At 44.8% G+C, this 26,086-nt stretch overlaps 1 protein-coding gene across 5 annotated transcripts in view; it reads right to left on the bottom strand.

Moving 5' to 3' along the window:
• Positions 1–26,086, bottom strand: part of LOC6585871 (b(0,+)-type amino acid transporter 1) — an 88,375-nt gene that overhangs the window by 716 nt on the left and 61,573 nt on the right. For 3 of the 5 annotated variants that reach the window (XM_044009331.1, XM_044009330.1, XM_044009334.1), the window contains exons 3-6: positions 24,432–24,478; positions 19,534–19,635; positions 604–846; positions 32–530 (exon numbers count right to left, since the gene is read on the bottom strand). In XM_044009331.1, the coding sequence (XP_043865266.1) occupies positions 32–530; positions 604–846; positions 19,534–19,635; positions 24,432–24,478 (891 nt within the window). The remainder of the gene's footprint in view (positions 1–31; positions 531–603; positions 847–19,533; positions 19,636–24,431; positions 24,479–26,086) is intronic. The other 2 variants (XM_032732922.2, XM_044009333.1) reach the window with 2 other exon arrangements.

Genomic DNA, 26,086 nt, shown 5'->3' on the forward strand with positions numbered 1-26,086 from the left:
GAAACGTCGCGGGGTTACATTTGTAACATACCGTCCTGCGGCAAAGAGCGTACCATTAGCACTTCCAAATGTGCTGACAGTGACACTGAGTGGCATTAGCCAGGCAAGGGCGCCAAGGATGCGATTGCCAAAGGTCACAGCAACCGCTTCGGATTCGATCATTTCTTGCGCCGACATAGCTGCCAGATAGGAGATGTTGATTAGCGCGTAGCACAGAGTAACCAGTGGTATGCCAATAATAATAGATCGCGGTAAGTTTTTACTGGGATTCTTAATCTCCTCGGTAACATAGTTCAAATTATTCCAACCATCATATGCCCAAAGGCCCGTGTAAAATGCGGTTGCGATAGCGCCAATATTTGGCATTGGCCCATTAAATGCATTCGATAGATGTTGCGTATTTCCTTCAAATAGTTTCCAAGTGCCGCCACATATCACAATAATAACAGCTACCAATTTTGCAGCCGTAAAGACATTCTGCACGGCCATCCCCAAATTAACACTGTAGCAATTCACAAACAATATCATCACTGGCAATAACAATACAAGAAAATAATTTTGTAGACTTTCAAATGTGTATTGTACTTTGCATGCAAAGCTTACCTATTGCCACTAGTGCAACCATCTTTACAACGCCTCCAGGCGGATCACATTCTGTCACAAAAGCCTCAACAGCGTACTGTGCAAATGATAAGCATATTATAGCCATTTGAGATGGCTTTAACACCAATGTCGATACCCATGAAAATAAGAAAGCCGGAGCAGGTCCATACGCATCCATAAAATACGCCCATTCCGCACCAGACGAGGTATTCATTGTGCCTAGTTCAGCATATGCCAGAGCTCCTAAGTAAAACGACAGAAATAAACAGGAAAAAATGAAAATAAAAATAAATATATATATAATATTTAATATTAAATGGGGGATACAGAATTGATTTTGTATTAGTTTAAACATCACATTAACAACCTGCGTTTCAATTTTTTTTGAGGTGCTGGTTAAAATAAGCTGTGAACCACTGTATATATACACTATATACATACTATATATATGGGAAAAGCTGAGCTTGCACTCACGTGGTCAAGTGGTCAACCCATACATAAAATATGCATATATGAACACTTTGTAATAGACTTAAGCAGAAGGAAAAACTCAAATTCATTGTTATGTGTGTGTGAGTTTTTTTTATACCCTGAACCCATTGAAAATGGGAAATCAGGGTATAATGGTTTTGTTAAAAGTATGTAAAAGGCAGAAGGAGGCGTGGCAGACCCCACAAAGTATATATATTCTTGATCAGGGCGACGAGCTGAGTCGATCTTGCCCTGTCCGTCTGTTCGTCTGCCCATCCGTCCGTCTGTCCGCATGTTTGTACGCGTCGATTTCCGAAGATATAAGAGCTAGAGACTTCAATTTTTTTTTCAAATGACCGTAAATACAGCGCGGACGTCGAGTTTGCTTCTAAAATTCGATAAATCATCCCGTTATGTTTTCATCGAGTAAAAACATTCAAGTTCAAGTCAGATGCCACTATAGCTAATTGTGAATGATTTTTCATTTTTTTAAATTTCTAAAATATTTAATATAATATGTGAATCATATGCTGAAAGTTTCATTAAATTCCGTTAAGTCAATAATTAATAAAAAATTATCAAATATTTGGCCAATTAACAAACGCACGTGCAGCAGCTACAACAGTATCGTATACGTCTGCACACATACATTCAAACTTCTTCTAGAACATTCTTTGAATCACATCAGCTGTTAGTTTCGTTTAGTTTTGGTAGATGGCGCAGCAGCAGTGAATCTATTTGAGTTTTGCCAGCGCCACTTGGCGAAGTGAGGTGGCGTAGTGAGTAGCGGCGTGACGCTCGATCGAGAAGTCGCGGTTCCGATCGGTGCAACTGAGGTTAATTCTTCTAATTGTTTCAAAATATTTTTTATTTTGATAAATGAGTTTTCTATTTAATTTATATTGTTAAATACACCGAAATTGAAATTGTAACCATACTTAATGTGCGTTTTTAATAGTTTGGTTATTCTAGCAGATTCTTAGAATCACATCAGCAGTTAGTTTGGTTTAGTTTAGCTAGATGGCGCTGCAGCAGTGAATGTATTTCAGTTTTGCCACCGCAGCTCCCGAAAGTGAGGTGGCGTAGTGAGTAGCTGCGTGACGCTCGATCGAGAAGTCGCGGGTTCGAGTGCCGAACGGTGCGGTTATATTAATTTTTTCATTTGTTTCAAAATATTTTTATATTTTATTAAATGAGTTTTGTTTTATTTTTTTTTTTTTCATTTATATATTTAAACCATAGCTCGCAAATAACTGCTAACACTTTTTCGTTGTCTGCAAAAAAGTGTCTTTCACTGACACAGTCAAAAAAACTCAGACAGAAACTGTATTTGTCGCGTCTGGCTTAGCTCTCTCGCGCCCTGAGGGAGACAGTTGTTTCTGTTTTCGTTTCCTCAAGTCAAACACTGATCGTTTGCTTGAGTTAAATGAAGTAACGGTAAGTTGCGTTTGTATGGGTAATAACGCGCGATTGCTGCGTTCTTTTTGTATGTATGTATGCGTGTATTTACATGCACACGAAGGCAAAAACATTTTCTGCTGAGTTTTTTAGTCAAAGTGTTTTTTGCTGAGAGGCTTTGTGTGAGGGAAAATCGTGTTAGTTTTACGCGACACTCATGTGAGAGAGTCACACGAATGAGTGATCGCATTGCGTCTGAGCGAAACAGATGCTAAAGAAAACAGAGAGTGACGCTCAGAGAGAGACGTGTCTGCACAATTTTTTTTGGTTATGATGCGAGGAAGAGAATAAACGAAAAAACGCTCAACTCTCATTTGCAAGCTCTGATTTAAACACACCGAAATTGAAATTTAAGCCATACTAAATGGGCATTTTTATACCCTGAACCCATTTTCAATGGGAAATCAGGGTATAATGGTTTTGTTGAAATGTATGTAACAGGCAGAAGGAGGCGTGGCAGACCCCACAAAGTATATATATTCTTGATCAGGGTGACGAGCTGAGTCGATATAGCCCTGTCCGTCTGTCTGTCTGTCCGTCTGTTAAAAATCGATAAATCATCCAGATCTTTTTTATCGATAAAAAACCTTATCGAAAACCAGTTATAAAATTATATCTTCTACACCTTTATTGCTAAAGGCTCCAAATTTTTAATGTATGCTTATATGCAATTTATACAATATCGGTTTTTGTTAAAATTTACCCCCCACCCCTATATTCACCCCCTCACCATCACTTTTGTAAAAGGCGTATTGCAAATTCTAGAGGTGTGCTTTAGCAAATACATGCACATCCATGTGTGTGTGTGTGTGTGTGTGTGTGTGTGTGTGTGTGTGTGTGTGTGTGTGTGTGTGTGTGTGTGTGTGTGTGTGTGTGTGTGTGTGTGTGTGTGTGTGTTTTTTTTTTTTTTTATATTCATTTATTGACAAAATAAAAATTGCAAGTTGTGTGGTGGCTAGGATAGCGCGCGGTGCTTGCGGGACGGCCGTAAAGCATTGCTTCGCAAGCACTATGCGCTACCTTAGCCTGGGACAGCTCGTCTTCTCAGTCGCTCGACTCTGCGGAGCTCCATCATCACTGTGGCCGCGAAGGTGCTTGTTAGTTCCCAAGCTTCCTCCGATTCCAGCATGGCGTTGACTAAGTTGTCCGCTCTGATGGAGCGGCCCACTGCCTCTTCCAGACGACGTGTGTGTGTGTGTGTCTGTGTGTGTGTCTGTGTGTGTGTGTCTGTGTGTGTGTGTGTCTGTGTGTGTGTGTGTCTGTGTGTGTGTGTGTCTGTGTGTGTGTGTGTCTGTGTGTGTGTGTGTGTGTGTCTGTGTGTGTGTGTGTGTGTGTGTGTGTGTGTGTTTTTTTTTTTTTTTTTTTTTTTTTTATATTCATTTATTGACAAAATAACAAATTGCAAGTTGCGTGGTGGCTAGGATAGCGCGCGGTGCTTGCGGGACGGCCGTAAAGCATTGCTTCGCAAGCACTATGCGCTACCTTAGCCTGGGACAGCTCGTCTTCTCAGTCGCTCGACTCTGCGGAGCTCCATCATCACCGTGGCCGCGAAGGTGCTTGTTAGTTCCCAAGCTTCCTCCGATTCCAGCATGGCGTTGACTAAGTTGTCCGCTCTGATGGAGCGGCCCACTGCCTCTTCCAGACGACGCCTCTCCTCCAGGAACCGTCCACATTCGAAAAGAATGTGGTTGGCGTCTTCCACATGCCCTCGCTCGCACCAGGGGCACTCGTCAGATTCCTCGTGGCCAAAGCGCTTCAAATAGCTCCGAAAGCATCCATGACCCGAGAGGATCTGCGTAAGGTAGAAGTTAACCTCGCCATGTTTGCGGTTAACCCATGGTTCAAGCTCCGGAATGAGCTTGTGCGTCCACCGCCCTTTAGCTGAGCTATTCCACCTTCTTTGCCATCGTGCGATGCTGTTCGCCCCTGACAGCGTTGAGTCGCGTAGGCCCGTGCGAATTCCGCTCCACGGCTTCGGCGACCAAATACTCCAGTGGCACCATACCGGCTATGACGAGCGCCGCGTCATCGGAGATAGTCCTGAAAGCGCAGCTGACTCTGATTGCGCTCAGCCTGTAGATTGCGCAAATGCCTCGGCTGTAGCTCGGCGTTGCCATCGGTCTTGCCCATATTGGCGCAGCATAGAGGATGACAGACCTAATGACGCTCATTAGGAGGAGACGTCGTTGCTGTTTAGGTCCCCGCGTGTTAAGCATGATTCTCGAGAGAGCTCTACAAGAATCAGCTGCCTTTTTATGCACATATTCTAAGTGCTCGCGGAAAGTTAATCTTGTGTCTATCATGACACCAAGATATCTTATCGCCCTCTTTGACGCAATGGTGACGCTGCCGATCTTTATATTGGCAGTTTCCACTCTTTTGCGACTGCTGACTAGTACAACTTCGGTCTTGTGTGCCGCTAGCTCGAGCCCAGCTCCTGTCAACCAGCTTCGTATGCGATTGATACTTTCGCTGCACATATCCTCTGTATCTTTGAGCTCCTTTCCTATGGCTACGACAGCTACATCATCAGCAAAGCCAATGGTGTGCGCGCCTGCTGGTAGTTCCAAGCGCAGTACGCCGTCGTACATAATGTTCCATAGGAGAGGCCCCAGCACTGAGCCTTGGGGTACTCCAGCTGACACTGTATGAGTTTGGGGACCCTCACTCGTGTTGTATACCAGTGTTCTTCCTCTGAAGTAGCTCTTTATTATCTCTCTTAGATATTTAGGGATATTATATTGTGACAGCGCATTCAGTATCATATCCCAACTAGCTGTGTTGAAGGCATTCCTTACATCCAGGGTTGCGATGATGCAGTATTCCTTCGTCCCGTGCCTCCATCTGGTGCCTTGAATAGCGGAAGTGGCCAGACCGACAACTTTGTTAAGCGCGTCCGTTGTTGACCGGGCCTTCCGGAAACCAAATTGGTTTGGTGACAGGCCTCCGGCGCTTGCAATCGCAGTCTCCAGCCTAGAGCAGATCAGTTTCTCAAACACCTTTCCCATGGTGTCTAAGAGACAGATCGGTCTGTACGAAGATGGCTCATCCGGTGGTTTGCCAGCCTTGGGTAGCAATACCGGATTCTGGGCTTTCCATTTTGCCGGGAACGTCTCTTGGATGAGGCATTCGTTAAATAATTCGGCGAACGTACTTGGGTGCAAGGCGAGGGCTAGCTTTAGCGCACGATTTGGGATCCCGTCCGGCCCTGGAGCTGTGTTGGTTCTAAGACCTCGGAGAACTACTGATATTTCTTCCTCTGTAACTAAAACAATTTCAGTGCTCGTTGAGCCCTGATCAGCAGACTCGGACTCAGGGGCGTGAATGGAGCTTAACCTTTCTGGAAAGAGTGTTTCCACAATCGATTTAAGCTCCAGACGATCCGTAGGCTGCACCTGTCTACCTGCGTATAGTCTTTTAACTACTATCTTATATGCCCTGCCCCAAGGGTCATATTCGGCTGAGTCGCACAACTGTAAAAAACATTCTCTTTTGCTTGCCCGAATGGCCTTCTTCAGCTGTCTTCTAGCTGCCTGGTAAGCTAACTGTTTCTCAAAAAACGTTGACCTACCGCGAGCCCGTTGGTAGCTTCTTCTCGCCTGGATGCATTTGCGACGAATGTCACCTATTTGCGTGTTCCACCAATACGTAGGATCATGTTGTCGCGTGAACTGCTTGCGACGTAACATGCTGCTATTGCAGGCACACTGTATTTGGGCAACCATTTGGCATGCTCTGGCCTCAGCATTGCCAATTGTACCTAGAGACTGAATGGCCTCTGAAAAGACCGCGGGATCAAAAGTATCTAGCCGATACGACTCCCTCCACAATGTTGACGCCCTGGCAGGTGGCTCACCTATTGTGAACAGAAGTGCCGTATGATCGCTGCCTGTATAGCTATCGCAATGGCTCCATGTTGCTCCCCGAAAGAGGGATGAAGTGACAAAAGTAATGTCGATAACAGACCCGTATCCCGCCCGACTGAAGGTGTACTCATGGCCAGTGTTGAGCAGTGCAACATCTAGTGTCGCGAAGATCTCCAGTAGGATACGACCTCTGGCATTTGTTGTTGGGCTACCCCATTCTAGCGCCCAGGAGTTAAAATCTCCAGCTATAATGGCCTTCCGACCCCTAGATTCCTCGGCAAGCTCGTCGAGCACCGTCGTGAATTCACTGAGCTGCATGCTGGGGGCCAGATAGCAACTGTAAAGCCACAAGCTACCATATCGGCCACGTACGAACCCATTGAATGACTTAACATTCGAAAGTAAGTTCGTTGAGTTGCCGCATACCCACAACGCAGCTTTGCCATTAACGTCTGTTGACCATGTCCTAGGGCAGCTGGTTCTACAGTGGTGAGGCTCACTGAGAAAAGCTACATCTATACATTTTTCCCTAATGGTCTGCTCTAGAAGATCTTGGGCAGCAACACAATGATTTAAGTTAAGCTGCAAAAACCTTAACATTTCATTTTACGAGCAGCTTCACGGTAAGATGGGCACTTGAAGCTGCCTGCTGAATGGTCCGTCTGCTTTTCACCTTTCCGGATGCAGAGGCTACATTTTGGTGGCTTGGTGCATGCTTTGGCACTGTGACCCATTTCTCCACACCTGAAACAGGCGCCCTTTAAGTCACAGTCGCTGCCGCAGTTTGCTGCCATATGACCGTAATCGAGGCACTTGAAACAGCGTTTAGGCTGCTCCACGGCTCGGATACGGCAAACTACCCATCCTATTCTAATTTTGGACAGCTCGAGCAGAGTTTTAGCTTTCCCAATTGGAAGAGCAACCGTAGCTCTTTGCTGTCCACCAAAAGCTGGCCGAAGCGATGTGATAGCCTCAATGGGGAGTGAGCTATCCTTCAACTCCACCCTAATTGCCTCCAAGATCTCCTCTTTGGTCGCTAACTCATCTAGATCGCGAATCTCAACTTGCGCCGATTCGGTAAGTGTTTTAACTACCGCTCGGTCTCCCAAGGCGTTGCCTACAGCTTCGTGCAGAGCCTCAGCGCTATGCTCCGGCTTCCTACTCAGTTGCAGTAAAAGGTCCCCCTTAGCTGTCTTCCTAATGCCTTGAACGTCGCTGCTCAGATGCTTCAAATTTGGGTCGTTTTTAACTACACGAAGCATGTCCGCGTAGCTGCAGCCCCCTACGCCTGAAATCGCAATCGCGTCAGTCCTGGGACGTTTTTGCATAGGCTTTCGCCCTTTGACGACTGTCCAGCTGCTCTGGTTTGTCTGTCGGGCGGCCTGGTTTGAAGTTTCAGATTCAGCTGTAGCCCGTAGAGCCATTGGTTCTTTTGGGTTCGCTGCACTTCTATTGGGCCTCGGCTTTTTTGAGGGAGTTTTCCTCTGTTCGGAGGCAACTTCCCTCGACCGCTTGGGAGTATTGCTACCTACTGTAGCACTAATGCTCGCTGCCTTGACGTTTTCGCCTACATTTTTGAGTGGCGTGGTCTGCACCTCACAGTTTTTAACCGAACGGTTGCAGAACGCTTCGGCCGTCTTGTGAAGGCTGACCAGCCTAGCCAGCTCCTCTCTCATTAAGGCATTTATATGCCGCTGACCCCCAAATAAGGCAGACAGACCCTCTAGTGTAGCTCCTATTTGAGCTAACGCTTCTTTTAGTGACTTGGGTGCCTGGCACTCAGCCACTGGAGCCTGGTTAGAAGTCGACGGCTGCGCCAACACCCTCTGTTGTTGCTGCGGCGATCGCTGCAACGAGGAACGACGCGCAAAAGCTTGCAGCTCGTCCTCCATTATGGCTTCCATTTCTGCTCCGACTACCACGGCGTGAAGCCTGTAGTGGGCAATGGCTACTAATATAATCTGAGTTTACAACCCGCAGTAACTTAAACTCAACTTGACTACAGCGAGAGCCCGAAAGTATGCACTACTTTTAATAACTGCTACTTCACTCCAGCAGCTAGGTTGCTGTCTTTGCTAAGGCTTAGCAACTCACCAACGTTAGTGAGCAGCTGATTGCCCGATGCAATTTCCAGCACTACTAACAGCTGTTAGAGTGAATGCACCTGATTTTTCTTATTGCGCAAGTGTGACGCCTAAAGTAACAAAATTTACGCGCCCACAAAAGACAAGGAAAGGAAAGAAGCCCTGACGCCAAAACACTGACGCTATCGCCCCCCTCTCTTGCACCACCGAATTATACCGCTTGGGAATTCCACGAACCGCCGCGCAGTAAGTCTCTGGTAGTTTTTTGAGGTCGCTGGGTACGCCGCGCCCACAGCAAACACGTTGACTTCAGTTCTTTCCACTTTCACAGGGGAAAACACAGTTCAAGCTATTGTCTACGATGGACCACGATGACATCGACCGCACTCCGTGAAAAACGCAACTCGAACTCCTGTGTGTCTGTGTGTGTGTGTGTGTGTCTGTGTGTGTGTGTGTGTGTCTGTGTGTGTGTGTGTGTCTGTGTGTGTGTGTCTCTGTGTGTGTGTGTGTCTCTGTGTGTGTGTGTGTCTGTGTGTGTTTTTTTTTTTTTTATATATACTCATTTATTGACAAAATTATATAACAAATTGCAAGTTGCGTGGTGGCTAGGATAGCGCGCGGTGCTTGCGGGACGGCCGTAAAGCATTGCTTCGCAAGCACTATGCGCTACCTTAGCCTGGGACAGCTCGTCTTCTCAGTCGCTCGACTCTGCGGAGCTCCATCATCACCCTGGCCGCGAAGGTGCTTGTTAGTTCCCAAGCTTCCTCCGATTCCAGCATGGCGTTTACTAAGTTGTCCGCTCTGATGGAGCGGCCCACTGCCTCTTCCAGACGACGCCTCTCCTCCAGGAACCGTCCACATTCGAAAAGAATGTGGTTGGCGTCTTCCACATGCCCTCGCTCGCACCAGGGGCACTCGTCAGATTCCTCGTGGCCAAAGCGCTTCAAATAGCTCCGAAAGCATCCATGACCCGAGAGGATCTGCGTAAGGTAGAAGTTAACCTCGCCATGTTTGCGGTTAACCCATGGTTCAAGCTCCGGGATGAGCTTGTGCGTCCACCGCCCTTTAGCTGAGCTATTCCACCTTCTTTGCCATCGTGCGATGCTGTTCGCCCTGACAGCGTTGAGTCGCGTAGGCCCGTGCGAATTCCGCTCCACGGCTTCGGTGACCAAATACTCCAGTGGCACCATACCGGCTATGACGAGCGCCGCATCATCGGAGATAGTCCTGAAAGCGCAGCTGACTCTGATTGCGCTCAGCCTGTAGATCGCGCAAATGCCTCGGCTGTAGCTCGGCGTTGCCATCGCTCTTGCCCATATTAGCGCAGCATAGAGGATGACAGACCTAATGACGCTCATTAGGAGGAGACGTCGTTGCTGTTTAGGTCCCCGCGTGTTAAGCATGATTCTCGAGAGAGCTCTACAAGAATCAGCTGCCTTTTTATGCACATATTCTAAGTGCTCGCGGAAAGTTAATCTTGTGTCTATCATGACACCAAGATATCTTATCGCCCTCTTTGACGCAATGGTGACGCTGCCGATCTTTATATTGGCAGTTTCCACTCTTTTGCGACTGCTGACTAGTACAACTTTGGTCTTGTGTGCCGCTAGCTCGAGCCCAGCTCCTGTCAACCAGCTTCGTATGCGATTGATACTTTCGCTGCACATATCCTCTGTATCTTTGAGCTCCTTTCCTATGGCTACGACAGCTACATCATCAGCAAAGCCAATGGTGTGCGCGCCTGCTGGTAGTTCCAAGCGCAGTGCGCCGTCGTACATGATGTTCCATAGGAGAGGCCCCAGCACTGAGCCTTGGGGTACTCCAGCTGACACTGTATGAGTTTGAGGACCCTCACTCGTGTTGTATACCAGTGTTCTTCCTCTGAAGTAGCTCTTTATTATCTCTCTTAGATATTATATTGTGACAGCGCATTCAGTATCATATCCCAACTAGCTGTGTTGAAGGCATTCCTTACATCCAGGGTCACAATGATGCAGTATTCCTTCGTCCCGTGCCTCCATCTGGTGCCTTGAATAGCGGAAGTGGCCAGACCGACAACTTTGTTAAGCGCGTCCGTTGTTGACCGGGCCTTCCGGAAACCAAATTGGTTTGGTGACAGGCCTCCGGCGCTTGCAATCGCAGTCTCCAGCCTAGAGCAGATCAGTTTCTCAAACACCTTTCCCATGGTGTCTAAGAGACAGATCGGTCTGTACGAAGATGGCTCATCTGGTGGTTTGCCAGCCTTGGGTAGCAATACCAGATTCTGGGCTTTCCATTTTGCCGGGAACGTCTCTTGGATTAGGCATTCGTTAAATAATTCGGCGAACGTACTTGGGTGCAAGGCGAGGGCTAGCTTTAGCGCACGATTTGGGATCCCGTCCGGCCCTGGAGCTGTGTTGGTTCTAAGACCTCGGAGAACTACTGATATCTCTTGTTCTGTAACTAATACAATTTCAGTGCTCGTTGAGCCCTGATCAGCAGACTCGGACTCAGGGGCGTAAATGGAGCTTAAACTTTCTGGAAAGAGTGTTTCCACAATCGATTTAAGCTCCAGACGATCCGTAGGCTGCACCTGTCTACCTGCGTATAGTCTTTTAACTACTATCTTATATGCCCTGCCCCAAGGGTCATATTCGGCTGAGTCGCACAACTGTAAAAAACATTCTCTTTTGCGTGCCCGAATGGCCTTCTTCAGCTGTCTTCTAGCTGCCTGGTAAGCTAACTGTTTCTCAAGAAACGTTGGCCTACCGCGAGCCCGTTGGTAGCTTCTTCTCGCCTGGATGCATTTGCGACGAATGTCACACATTTTGCGTATTCCACCAATACGTAGGCTCATGTTGTCGCGTGAACTGCTTGCGGCGTAACATGCTGCTATTGCAGGCACTCTGTATTTGGGCTACCATTTGGCATGCTCTGGCCTCAGCATTACCAATTGTACCCAGAGACTGAATGGCCTCTGAAAAGACCGCGGGATCAAAAGTATCTAGCCGATACGACTCCCTCCACAATGTTGACGCCCTGGCAGGTGGCTCACCTATTGTGAACAGAAGTGCCGTATGATCGCTCCCCGTATAGCTATCGCAATGGCTCCATGTTGCTCCCCGAAAAAGGGATGAAGTGACAAAAGTAATGTCGATAACAGACCCGTATCCCGCCCGACTGAAGGTGTACTCATGGCCAGTGTTGAGCAGTGCAACATCTAGTGTCGCGAAGATCTCCAGTAGGATACGACCTCTGGCATTTGTTGTGGGGCTACCCCATTCTAACGCCCAGGAGTTAATCTCTCCAGCTATAATGGCCTTCCGACCCCTAGCATCCTCGGCAAGCTCGTCGAGCACCATTAACCATGTCCTAGGGCAGCTGGTTCTACAGTGGTGAGGCTCACTGAGAAAAGCTACATCTATACATTTTTCCCTAATGGTCTGCTCTAGAAGATCTTGGGCAGCAACACAATGATTTAAGTTAAGCTGCAAAAACCTTAACATTTCATTTTACGAGCAGCTTCACGGTAAGATGGGCACTTGTCTGCTTTTCACCTTTCCGGATGCAGAGGCTACATTTTGGTGGCTTGGTGCATGCTTTGGCACTGTGACCCATCTCTCCACACCTGAAACAGGCGCCCTTTAAGTCACAGTCGCTGCCGCAGTTAGCTGCCATATGACCGTAATCGAGGCACTTGAAACAGCGTTTAGGCTGCTCCACGGCTCGGATACGGCAAACTACCCATCCTATTCTAATTTTGGACAGCTCGAGCAGAGTTTTAGCTTTCCCAATTGGAAGAGCAACCGTAGCTCTTTGCTGTCCACCAAAAGCTGGCCGAAGCGATGTGATAGCCTCAATGGGGAGTGAGCTATCCTTCAACTCCACCCTAATTGCCTCCAAGATCTCCTCTTTGGTCGCTAACTCATCTAGATCGCGAATCTCAACTTGAGCCGATTCGGTAAGTGTTTTAACTACCGCTCGGTCACCCAAGGCCTTGCCTACAGCTTCGTGCAGAGCCTCAGCGCTATGCTCCGGCTTCCTACTCAGTTGCAATAAAAGGTCCCCCTTAGCTGTCTTCCTAATGCCTTGAACGTCGCTGCTCAGATGCTTCAAATTTGGGTCGCTTTCAACTACACGAAGCATGTCCGCATAGCCGCAACCCCCTACGCCTGAAATCGCAATCGCGTCAGTCCTAGAACGTTTTTGCATAGGCTTTCGCCCTTTAACGACTGTCCAGCTGCTCTGGTTTGTCTGTCGGGCGGCCTGGTTTGAAGTTTCAGCTGTAGCCCGTAGAGCCATTGGTTCTTTTGGGTTCGCTGCACTTCTATTGGGCCTCGGCTTTTTTGAGGGAGTTTTCCTCTGTTCGGAGGCAACTTCGCTCGACCGCTTGGGAGTATTGCTACCTACTGTAGCACTAATGCTCGCTGCCTTAACGTTTTCGCCTACTTTTTTGAGTGGCGTGGTCTGCACCTCACAGTTTTTAACCGAAAGGTTGCAGAACGCTTCGGCCGTCTTGTGAAGGCTGACCAGCCTAGCCAGCTCCTCTCTCATTAAGGCATTTATATGCCGCTGACCCCCAAATAAGGCAGACAAACCCTCTAGTGTAGCTCCTAGCTCCTATTTGAGCTAACGCTTCTTTTAGTGACTTGGGTGCCTGGCACTCAGCCACTGGAGCCTGGCTGCGCCAACGCCCTCTGTTGTTGCTGCGGCGATCGCTGCAACGAGGAACGACGCGCGAAAGCTTGCAGCTCGTCCTCCATCATGTCATCCATTTCTGCTCCGACTACCACGGCGTGAAGCCTGTAGTGGGCAATGGCTACTAATATAATCTGAGTTTACAACCCGCAGTAACTTAAACTCAACTTGACTACAGCGAGAGCCCGAAAGTATGCACTACTTTTAATAACTGCTACTTCACTCCAGGAGGTTGCTGTCTTTGCTAGTTGAGCAGCTGATTGCCCGATGCAATTCCCAGCACTACTAACAGCTGTTAGAGTGAATGCACCTGATTTTTATTATTGCGCAAGTGTGACGCCTAAAGTAACAAAATTTACGCGCCCACAAAAGACAAGGAAAGGAAGAAGCCCTGACGCCAAAACAATGACGTCATCGCCCCCCTCTCTTGCACCACCGAATTATACCGCTTGGGAATTCCACGAACCGCCGCGCAGTAAGTCTCTGGTAGTTTTTTTGAGGTCGCTGGGTACGCCGCGCCCACAGCAAACACGTTGACTTCAGTTCTTTCCACTTTCACAGGGGAAAACACAGTTCAAGCTATTGTCTACGATGGATCACGATGACATCGACCGCACTCCGTGAAAACGCAACTCGCAACCTCTGTGTGTGTGTGTGTCTGTGTGTGTGTGTTTTTTTTTTTTTATTCATTTATTGACAAAATTATATAACAAATTGCAAGTTGCGTGGTGGCTAGGATAGCGCGCGGTGCTTGCGGGACGGCCGTAAAGCATTGCTTCGCAAGCACTATGCGCTACCTTAGCCTGGGACAGCTCGTCTTCTCAGTCGCTCGACTCTGCGGAGCTCCATCATCACCCTGGCCGCGAAGGTGCTTGTTAGTTCCCAAGCTTCCTCCGATTCCAGCATGGCGTTTACTAAGTTGTCCGCTCTGATGGAGCAGCCCACTGCCTCTTCCAGACGACGCCTCTCCTCCAGGAACCGTCCACATTCGAAAAGAATGTGGTTGGCGTCTTCCACATGCCCTCGCTCGCACCAGGGGCACTCGTCAGATTCCTCGTGGCCAAAGCGCTTCAAATAGCTCCGAAAGCATCCATGACCCGAGAGGATCTGCGTAAGGTAGAAGTTAACCCATGGTTCGTGCTCTGGCATGACAGTATGTGTCCACCGCCCTTTAGCTGAGCTATTCCTTTGCTTTCTTTGCCATCGTGCAATGCTGTTCGCCCTGATAGCGTTGTGTCGCAAAGGCGCGTGCGAATTCCGCTCCACGGCTTCGGCGTCCAGGTACTCTAGTGGCACCATGCCGGCTATGACAAGCGCCGCATCATTGGAGATAGTCCTGAAAGCACAGCTGACTCTGATTGCGCTCAGTCTGTAGATCGCGCAAATGCCCCGGCTGTAGCTCGGCGTTGCCATCGCTCTTGACCATATTGGCGCAGCATAGAGGATGACAGACCTAATGACGCTCATTAGAAGAAGACGTCGTTGCTGTATAGGTCCCCGCGTATTGAGAGTTAATCTTGTGTCTAACATGACGCGATGGTAACGCTGCCTATCCTTATATTGGCAGTCTCCACATTTTTGCGACTGCTTACTAGGACGACTTACGTCTTGTGCGCCGTTAGCTCAAGCCCAGCTCTTGTCAACCAGCTTCGTATGCGATTGATACTTTCGCTGCACATATCCTCTGTATCTTTAAGCTCCTTACCTATGGTGACGACAGCCACATTATCAGCAAAGCCAATGTTGGTTGGTACTTCCAAGCGCAGTACGCCGTCGTACATGATATTCCATAGGAGAGGCCCCAGCGCTGAGCCTTGGGGTACTCCAGCTGACACTGCATGAGTTTGGGGACCCTCACTCGTGTTGTATACCAGTGTTCTTCCTCTGAAGTAGCTCTTTATTATCTCTTAGATATTTAGAGATATTATATTGTGACAGCGCATTCAGTATCATATCCCAACTAGCTGTGTTGAAGGCATTCTTTACGTCCAGAGTCGCAATAATGCAGTATTGCTTCGTCCCATGCTTCAATCTTGTGCCATGGATGGCGGAAGTGGCCAGACCAACAACTTTGTTTAGCGCATCCGTTGTTTACCGGGCCTTCCGGAATCCAAATTGATTTGGTGACAGGCCTCCGGCGCTAGTAATCGCAGTCTCCAGTCTAGAGCAGATAAATTTCTCAAACACCTTTCCCATGGTGTCTAAGAGTCTGTATGAAGATGGCTCATCTGGTGGTTTGCCAGCCTTGGGTAGCAACACCAGGTTCTGGGCTTTCCATTTTGCCGGGAACGTCTCTTGAATTAGACATTCGTTGAATAATTCAGCGAACGTACTGGGGTGCAAGGCGGGGGCTAGCTTTAGCGCACGATTTGGGATCCCGTCCGGCCCTGGAGCAGTGTTGGTTCTAAGATTCCGGAGAGTTACTATGATTTCTTCCTCTGTGACTAAAACAATTTCAGTGCTCGTTGAGCCCTGATCAGCAGACTCGGACTCAGGGGCGTGAATGGAGATTAAACATTCTGGAAAGAGCGTTTCCACAATCGATTTAAGCTCCAGACGATCCGTAGGCTGCACCTGTCTACCTGCGTATAGTCTTTTAACTACTATCTTATATGCCCTGCCCCAAGGGTCATATTCGGCTGAGTCGCACAACTCTAAAAAGCATTCTCTTTTGCTTGCCCGAATGACCCTTTTCAGCTGTCTTTTAGCTGCCTGGTAAGCTTATTGTTTCTCAAAAAACGTAGACCTACCGCGAGCCCGTTGGTAGCTTCTTCTCGCCTGGATGCGTTTGCGACGAATGTTACCTATTTGTGCATTCCACCAATACGTAGGCTCTTGTTGTCGCGTGAACTGCTTGCGGCGTAACATGCTGCTATTGCAGGCACTCTGTATTTGGGCTACCATTTGACATGCTCTGGCCTCAGCATTACCAATTGTGCCCAGAGACTGAATGGCCTCTGAAAAGACCGCGGGATCAAAAGTATCTAGCCGATACGACTCTCTCCACAAGGTTGACACCCTGGCAGGTGGCTCACCTATTGTGAATAGAAGTGCCGTATGATCGCTACCCGTATAGCTATCGCAATGGCTCCATGTTGCTCCCCGAAAGAGGGATGAAGTGACAAAAGTAATGTCGATAACAGACCCGTATCCCGCCCGACTGAAGGTATACTCGTGGCCAGTGTTGAGCGGTGCAACATCTAGTGTCGCGAAGATCTCCAGTAGGATACGACCTCTGGCATTTGTTGTGAGGCTACCCAATTCTAACGCCCAGGAGTTAAAATCTCCAGCTATAATGGCCTTCCGACCCCTAGCATCCTCGGCAAGCTCGTCGAGCACCGTCGTGAATTCACTGAGCTGCATGCTGGGGGCCAGATAGCAACTGTAAAGCCATAAGTTAGTCAGTGGCAACTTCCCTCGACCGCTTGGGCGTATTACTACCTGCTGTAGCACTACCACTCGCTGTTTTAGCCTTCTCAGCTACTTTCTTGACCAGCGTGGTCTGCACCTCGCAGTCTTTGACCGGTCGGTTGCAGAACCCTTCGGCCGTCTTGTGGAAACTGACCAGCCTAGCCAGTTCCTCTCTCATTAGTACATTTATATGCCGCTGCCCCCCAAATAGAGCAGACAAACCCTCTAGCGTAACTCCTATTTGAGCTAACGCTTCTTTTAAAGACTTGGGTGCCTGGCACTCAGCCACTGGAGACTGATTACAAGTCGACGGCTGCGGCAACGCCCTCTGTTGTTGCTGCGGCGATTGCTGCAACGAGGAAAGGCGCGCGAAAGCTTGCAGCTCTTCTTCAATCATGGCCTCCATATTGCTCCGACTACCACGCCGTAAAGCCTGAAGTGGGCACTGCCTACTAATATAATTTGAGTTTAGAGACCGCAGTAACTTAAACTCAACTTGACTACAGCGAGAGCCCGAAAGTATGCACTACTTTTAATACCTGCTACCTCACACCAGCAGCTAGGTTGCTGTCTTTGTTGAGACTTAGCAACTCACCAAAGTTAGTGAGCAGCTGATTGTCCGCTGCAATTTCCAGCACTACTAACAGCTGTTAGAGTGAATGCACCTGATTTTTTATTATTTGCACAAATGTGACGTTTAATGTGACAAATCTTTTCGCGCTTAAAAAAGAAAGGGAAAGAGGAAAGCCCTGACGCCAAAAACAGTGACGCTATTGCCCCCCTCTCTTGCACCACCGGATTGTACCACTGGGGTACTCAGCGAGACCGCCGCGAAGTAAGTCTTTGATAGTTTTTGCCGTCGCTGGGTGCGTCGCGCCCACAGCAACCACGTTGTCTACAGTTCTTTCCACTTTCACAGGGAAAAACACAGATCACGATGACGTCGACCGTACTCCACTAAAACGCAACTCGACTCCCGTGTGTGTGTGTATGTGCGTGTGTGGCAATTAGATTACAATTTTGGTGGGAAATATGGAATCGGGCTTGTTCTTTGTTTTTATGTGTTTGTATTGTCCAAAATCTTTGTGATGTCAAGTTTTGTGTAAGTCAAAAACTGTCATTGACTTTTCAAATTTGGAGGTTTTTGGCATGCTAGCCTCAGTTAATGAAGAATACATAGCTCGCAAATAACTGTTAACACTTTTTCGTTGTCTGCAAATAAGTGTCTTTCACTGACACAGTCAAAAAAACTCAGACAGAAACTGTTTTTGTCGCGTCTGGCTTAGCTCGCTCGCACTCTGAGGGAGACAGTTATTTCTGTTTTCGTTTCCTCAAGTCAAACACTGATCGTTTGCTTGACTGTCAGTTGCGTTTGTATGGGTAATCACGCGCGATTGCTGCGTTCTTTTTGTATGTATGTATGCGTGTATTTACATGCACACAAAGGCAAAAGCAATTTCTGCTGAGTTTTTTAGTCAAACTGTTGTTTGCTGAGAGTCTTTGTATGAGGGAAGATCGTGTTAGTCTTTACGCGGCACTCATGTGAGAGCGTCACATGAATGAGTCATTGCATTGCGTCTGAGCGAAACAGATTCTAAAGAAAACAAAGAGTGACGCTCAGAGGGAGTCGTGTCTGCACAATTTTTTTGGTTATGATGCGAAGCAGAGCATAAACGAAAAAACGATCAACTCTCATTTGCAAGCTCTGGAAGAATACGATGATTAACAATAAAAGAGATATATTTTAATGTTATTTGTGCTTAAAATCATACAATATAGCCTTTTATTCCTTGAAACATTTTTTCCCAATAAAACTATATGATATAGTTATCTGATTTTGATCATTGATCACATGAAAACACACCTAATATGTGAATTTGGTTTATTTACTTAAAAAGCAAAAGGTTATGACAGCTAATAATATGAAATAGGGGCGGTGCCACACCCATTTTTTCATCACAAACGCGAGTTGCGAACGAAAGTCAAATGCAAAACAAAATTTAATTATCTTGACTGGTTCAAAAGATATTAATTCCAGAAAACGGGCTTTTGACCCATAGTGCACTGCAATGCTAAGGGGGGGACCGTGTCCAGCAAACACAAATGCACAGATTTTGTGCAGTGAAAGTTTGTTCTATTACTCCAGCGTATGTTTTGTATGCAGTGTTGCCGTTTTTTCCCGAGAAAAAATATCTGAATCAGGACATAAAATAAGCAAAAACAAGCTAAATCTCTGAAACAATTAGCTGAAAAATAAGCTAATATTTTAGAATTGTTTTCTTTATATTGTAATAGATAGATACACGTACAAATATTGTAACAAACATTTCATATTCATGAAAAACAAAACGAAAATAATTGATATTTTAACATTATACATTTTAAATGCTTACATTAATAATAAATCTGCTAATAGATAGTCTACAGACTCTTCGGTCTCATAATTTAAATATTCCTTGGTTGCGATCGATTTGAGGCAGTTTAGAAAAACTCTGTAATCAAAACATCATCTGCTATCTCGGCTCAATTCGGATGTAAATTTTTAAAAATATTAGTTTCTGTTTTAATGAGACTGTATTTCTTTAAACATTTTCCCTTTGGTTGATATTTTATTAAACTGACTTGGCTAAAGACCCTTCAACTTCGGCATTCCACCAAGGTAACGAATGTATGCGAAGCGCAACAGCAAATCTATCTAACCACTATATGTTAGAGATGAAATTATTTGCAGAACTTGTGATGTTAGCCTTAAATAGTTGCCAGCTTGTTAGTTTGTCAATTAATCGGTAATATTAGATTTTAAACAAAATATGTATTAGCTGATTCTATTCATAAATAAGCCAGATTTTACGCTATCCGCAATTTCCAAATTTCTTCCGCAATCGCACTGTCAAATAAGCCAGATATGGCCGAAAATAAGCCAAAACGGCAACACTGGTTGTATGGTTGGATGAGATACTTACCCAACAGCGAGAGCAGACCACAGGCAAGCCAGATTATGAAGCTAACCCCGACGGAACCGGTACGAACCAGTAAGCCAGAGGGTGACACAAATATTCCAGACCCTGCAATTATTTCAAATTGGAACCATTTTTATTTATATATGTAAATATATCTTAAAATTTTTTATGTAAAATAGTTAAAATAGAATATGCCGTATGAATCGGGCTAATGTATGTAATGAAACCACAAAAGAAATTCAAGTCAATGTTCTTATATCTACTGAGATCGACGCGTTCAAGCATAAGGTCAGACGGACGGACGGACAGGGCCAAATCGACACATCTCGTCGCTTTGATCAAGAATACATACATATACTTTGTGGAATCTGCCACGCCTCCTTCTGACTGTTACATACATTGCAAGAAAACCATTATACCCCGATTTCCTATTTTCAATGTTGTTAGGGTATACAAATCACTAGATCTAATATCTTCTGAGATCGACGCGATCATACATACGGACGGACAGACAGATAGACAGAAAGGAAATTAACAGTAGGCAAAAAATATTGAATAAAGGCGAAGTACAAGAAAACTGATAAGTAGCTCTTAATAATATGAACTGGCAATATATTTATACATAAAAGAAATGAAGAATATAACAAGCCTCTACGTACTGTTTGCAAAATAACCAAGTATGAAAGCTCCAGTCGAGGCCACTGTTAAAAGACATAGTAGGTTGCGCAAAGAACAGTCCGGTTACTTTTAAGCTAGGTACACACGATGCAAACAATTTGCAGCAAGTTGATTGCTGCAATCAAATTTGCACGTTTGAACACGAGTGCAAACATTTTGCTGCAAACAAAAAATTTGCAATAACTGTTTGCGGCAACTTTTTTTGCTTGTCGTCTGAATACATAATTTTACCGTTAACTTGGTTGCTTTTGCTTGTCGTCTGAATACATAATTTTACCGTTAACTTGGTTGCATCAGTTGCTTGCTTGTTTGCATGTGCTGTTTGCTTTCAGTCGCAATATTGCAGCAATCAAATCAAAATGTAGGATCGCGAGAAAACGATTGAATTAATTGAATCGTAAGAGAATTTTTTAGTTTTATGGGATGTTTCGTCAGACTGCTCGACTACGAGATCCCCTAAACCCTTGGAGCAATAGCTATTTCAATCAATAATTTTAGCAAAAACCGAAATTGCATAAATTGCATATAAGCATACATTAAAAATTTGGAGACTCTAGCTCTTATATCTTCTGAAATCAACGCGTTCATACATACGGACAGACGGACGGACAGACAGACGGACAGACGGACAGACAGACAGACGGACAGGGCCAAATCGACTCAGCTCGTCACCCTGATCAAGAATATATATACTTTGTGGGGTCTGCCACGCCTCCTTGGCCTGTTACATACATTTCAAAAAAACCATTATACCCATTGAAAATGGGTTCAGGGTATAAAAAGCAAAATGCTTATCGCGAAATTGCTGAAAAAATGTACTTTTTCTAATAAAAAATTGAAATCACTAACGGACATGCGAAAAAAATTGTAATACTTTGTTTCATCGCCATATTGTAGGTCTTTTAAAAGGTTCTGATGCACTCCTTTTTCATCTCTTATAGAAATCCACTCTTTCACCCAACACTTTTTTTTTTTTTTTTGGCAGACTTTGATCTTCTCTTTTTTTTCGCTCTATCAAAATTGCTAATATAGCAACAGGAGCAACTCCCGATTTTTGTGCAGACATAACATAAACACGTCGTTAATCCTTGACTTTTTCAAAACAACAGAACTTGCAAATGAGTGTCACTTGCAAGCAATGCAAACAAAAACAAAAAATGAAAACACGTGTAGACATTAATGCAATATTTGTTGCGTTCTTGTCCACGCCGCAGCTTAAACGCTAAAATGTATATGCCTTCTGCATATGCATACAAACATATATACACACACATACAGCATGTTATATACTCCCATTCTGTCGCTGCTTTTAGCGACAGAAATCTTTATGTAAACTTTATGTATTTAGGCTAAGACTTTATTTGAATAAAATACGGAGAGCATTAGCTATTCAGTACTCGAATGAAAACGTTGTTTACAATATATTGCACGAAATAGCCATGTAAAAGTTTGCGTGCAAATCAAAAATTGATTGAAGTAAGTAATATTCGCATTGGTGTGAACATTTGTGCAAACTTTTGCTGCAAATTATTTTTAACTTGCTGCAAATTGTTTGCAACGTGTGTACCTAGTTTTAATGTTAACTAACAGCTCTCTTGTGACGTCACATTATCTGATTTTGCTGTGTTATCCCGGCTGAAGCTTGGCAGGCATTTCAGCATAGATCGACTAAGTCGTCCAAAACATGATTATGCGGATTGATGGGAAATGCATAATACTTAGTAGTAACTTTTTAGTTTTACAAATTCAAGTCTTAGATAGTAAGGTTAAATCCATTATATGCAAAAGTAAAAGTGGTCAAGGGATTACATGATCAATAACTGCTTAGAAAACGAATTAGAGTATAAAAATTAGCAAAAACCTTAATATTTTCCGATTCGTGAATCCAAATAACAATGTCAAAGTTGCTTGATTTTCATACAAATTCAAACGCGCGCCCACCATTTTCTGAAATAATGACGTCACGCTGTCAAATCAGCTGCTCACTTTGCATAACCTACTATCACTCAATCGTGAGTCGAGACTACAAGGCACCAGATCCCCTGCTCCCCTGCTCATAGAAGAAACAACACATGTACACAGACACGCACGCACACACGCATACGTAAGCATGCATAAACACTCATGGGCTGCTGTATGGTAATAAGTAACATTAACCCGAGAACACATAGACTAGACATGTAGAACAAATTTTTTCAACACCGAAAAAATGCGCTGAAGCGACCGGGCAACTTCGTATTTGGTCGGCTCGGTCGTTTGAGGCTCAAGCTGTGAAAATAAGGCACGACAAAATCAGTGCGCTGCGACTGCTGCCACGAAATACACACATTATCAGATGAAGCACGGTTATGTGCTCTTTTTCCGTTACTCACTATCTCCCTCTCTCTCTATGGTATCTCAAATAGCAGCAGCGCACAGAAATTGAAAATTGTTCGCGACGATCCCAGCTCTTTCCTTTTGAGTGAAGGGTATACCGAAATCATAAAAGCGTTTGTTCACGCTCATGCATGAATCGCCAGACAATTATCATTTCATCTCATACATACATATGTACACATATGTATGCAAATGTATGTGCTCCCTCAAAGGCCAATCAACGGTCAATTTTGGGCATTACTATTTGCTCAGGCAGAAAGAGTTACGCACACAGGCCACAAATGCTCACACATTTTTCCAGAGACTGCAAGTGTGTGTGTGCTTGCCCGTCACGAAACCATATTCTTTATGCGCATCAGCGCTTTCATAACCTTCCCACGAATAGCCATCGAAACGCTTACATTTTGTTAGCATGAGCGTGAACAAACGCTTTTATGATTTCGGTATACCCTTCACTCAAAAGGAAAGAGCTGGGATCGTCGCGAACAATTTTCAATTTCTGTGCGCTGCTGCTATGTGAGATACCATAGAGAGAGGGAGATAGTGAGTAAGGGAAAAAGAGCGCATAACCGTGCTACATCTGATAATGTGTGTATTTCGTGGCAGCAGTCGCAGCGCGTTGATTTTGTCGTGCCTTATTTTTTTTTTGACTGCTTGAGCTTCAAACGACCGAGCCGACCAAATACGAAGTTGTCCGGTCGCTTCAGCGCATTTTTTCGGTGTTGAAAAAATTTGTTCTACATGTCAAATCTATGTGTTCTCTGGTTAGTGTAAGTAATAAGAAATTTCTTTTTATACTCATTCACGAAAGTGAATTAGTATATTGGTTTTGTGCAATGTCCGTCTTGCTGTCCGTCCGTCTGTCCGTCCGTCCGTCTGTCCGTCTGTCCGTTCGTCCGTCTGTCCGTATGAACGCAATCTATTTCGGCGCTATTGAAGCTAGAGACTTGAAATCTGGAACACATACTCGTATATATCTCCGATTTATAAAGTGTTAAAATTTTCCCGATCCGCCCACTAGGGGCATGGCAAATCGGAAAATGCATTTTCCGATACGTCAGAAGTCATGTTAGTTGAAGAAAGCTGAAATTTGATACGTAGATCCGCGTCGACCATCCTAGATCACGAGCTATGGCGGATATATCTCTGCCCATTGGGGGCGTGGCAAATCGGATAAAACTGTATCTCCAAGAGTTTTACAGCTAGTGTTATGATTCTATAAAGACTAAAGACAAAATTATAAGTCTACGCCCATTAGGAGCGTGGCAAATCGGACCTGAAGATATAGTGGTTTTTATAAATTCTGCTATATTTTGGACACAATTGATGCCAGAGACCTCAAATTTTGTATATATACTCGGGCTAATCACCCAAGAACAAAAAGTTTTGTCGGATATATGTCCGCCCACAGGGGGCGTGGCAAACCGCAAAAGTTTATACCTCCTCAGGAGTAATAGCTAGAAGCTTCAAATTTAGATAATTAAGCTACCAATAACCTCCTCTATCGATGACCTAAAAACAATTTGTACTCCTCTTTAGGGGCGTGGCATATCGAAAAATACCCTGTAATTTTTAGAGGGTAGGCATTCATACTTTGCCGTTAGAATACCGTTATCCCGTTCTAACAAATGATCAAAAATGAGGTGTCTACGCCCAGTAGGGGCGTGGCAAATCGGAAAAATCTGTATTTTCTACAGTATTAAAGAAACTTAACTACTAAATGGCTGATGAATGCGTGGAGTGAATGAGTATTCCGTAGTCAGTAACGCCCGACTGCAACGTTCTTACTTGTTATTATAAAACGTAGTCGAACCTATAAACAAAATTTTCAAATTTTAGTTACTTACCTATCATAGTTCCGACAATTAAAGCCACCCCACTGAAGAGGCCCAGCCTGTAGGAGTAAATGAATAAAATATAATCTAAAGTTATAGACAGTTTACATGACAAGTAACAAATAGCAACGCTAAAAGAGACACTCATACTTTGGCGCTGCTCGCTGTCTCAGTGCTCACTCACTCACTCGTTTTTATACCCTGAACCCATTTTCAATGGGAAATCTGGGTATAACAGTTTTGTTGAAATGTATGTAACAGGCAGAAGGGGGTGTGGCAGACCCCACAAAGTATATATATTCTTGATCAGGGTGACGAGCTGAGTCGATTTGGCCCTGTCCGTCTGTTCGTCTGCCCATCCGTCCGTCTGTCCGCATGTTTGTACGCGTCGATTTCCGAAGATATAAGAGCTAGAGACTTCAATTTTTTTTTCAAATGACCGTAAATACAGCGCGGACGTCGAGTTTGCTTCTAAAATTCGATAAATCATCCCGTTATGTTTTTATCGAGTAAAAACATTCAAGTTCAAGTCAGATGCCCCTATAGCTAATTGTGAATGATTTTTAATTTTTTTAAATTTTTCAAATATTTAATATAATATGTAGATCATATGCTGAAAGTTTCATTAAATACCGCTCAGTCAAAAATTAATTAAAAATCATCAAATATTTGGCCAATTAACAAACGCACGTGCAGCAGCTACAACAGCATCGTATGCGTGTGCACACGTGTATTCAAACTTCTTCTAGAACATTCTTTGAATCACATCAGCTGTTAGTTTCGTTTAGTTTTGGTAGATGGCGCTGCAGCAGTGAATCTATTTGAGTTTTGCCAGCGCCACTTGGCGAAGTGAGGTGGCGTAGTGTGTTAGCGGCATGACGCTGGATCGAGAAGTCGCGGTTCGAAACCCGATCGGTGCAACTGATGATAATTTTTTTAATTGCTTCAAAATATTTTTATATTTTCATAAATGAGTTTTCTATTTAATTTATATTTTTAAATACATCAAAGTTGAAATTTTAGCCATAGTAAATGGGCATTTTTATTAGTTGGGTTCAGGGTAGTATCTAGTCGAGCACTCTCGACTAGAGTTTTCTTACTTGTTAGTAATGTTTTCCATTTTTTATACCCTGAACCCATTTTCAATGGGAAATCAGGGTATAATGATTTTGTTGAAATGTATGTAACAGGCAGAAGGAGGCGTGGCAGACCCCACAAAGTATATATATTCTTGATCAGGGCGACGAGCTGAGTCGATTTGGCCCTGTCCGTCTGTCTGTCTGTCCGTCCGTCCGTCTGTTCGTCCGTCCGTCCGTCTGTCCGTATGTATGAACGCGTCGATTTCAGAAGATATAAGAGAAGATATTTACAGCGCGGATATGGAGTTTATCATTAAAAATCGATAACTCATCCCGATATTTTTTTATCGATAAAAACCCTTATCGAAAACCAGTTATAAAATTATATCTTCTACACCTTTATTGCTAGAGTCTCCAAATTTTTAATGTATGCTTATATGCAATTTATACAATTTCGGTTTTTGTTAAAATGTACCCCCCACCTCTATGTCCACCCCCTCACCCTCACATTTGTAAAAGGCGTATTTCAATAACTATAATCATAATCCAAAAGTTTTATGATGATCGTATGATTAGGTTCTCATCGTA

Source organism: Drosophila mojavensis, unplaced genomic scaffold (genome assembly GCF_018153725.1).
Source record: "Drosophila mojavensis isolate 15081-1352.22 unplaced genomic scaffold, ASM1815372v1 contig_72, whole genome shotgun sequence".
NCBI lineage: Eukaryota > Metazoa > Arthropoda > Insecta > Diptera > Drosophilidae > Drosophila > Drosophila mojavensis.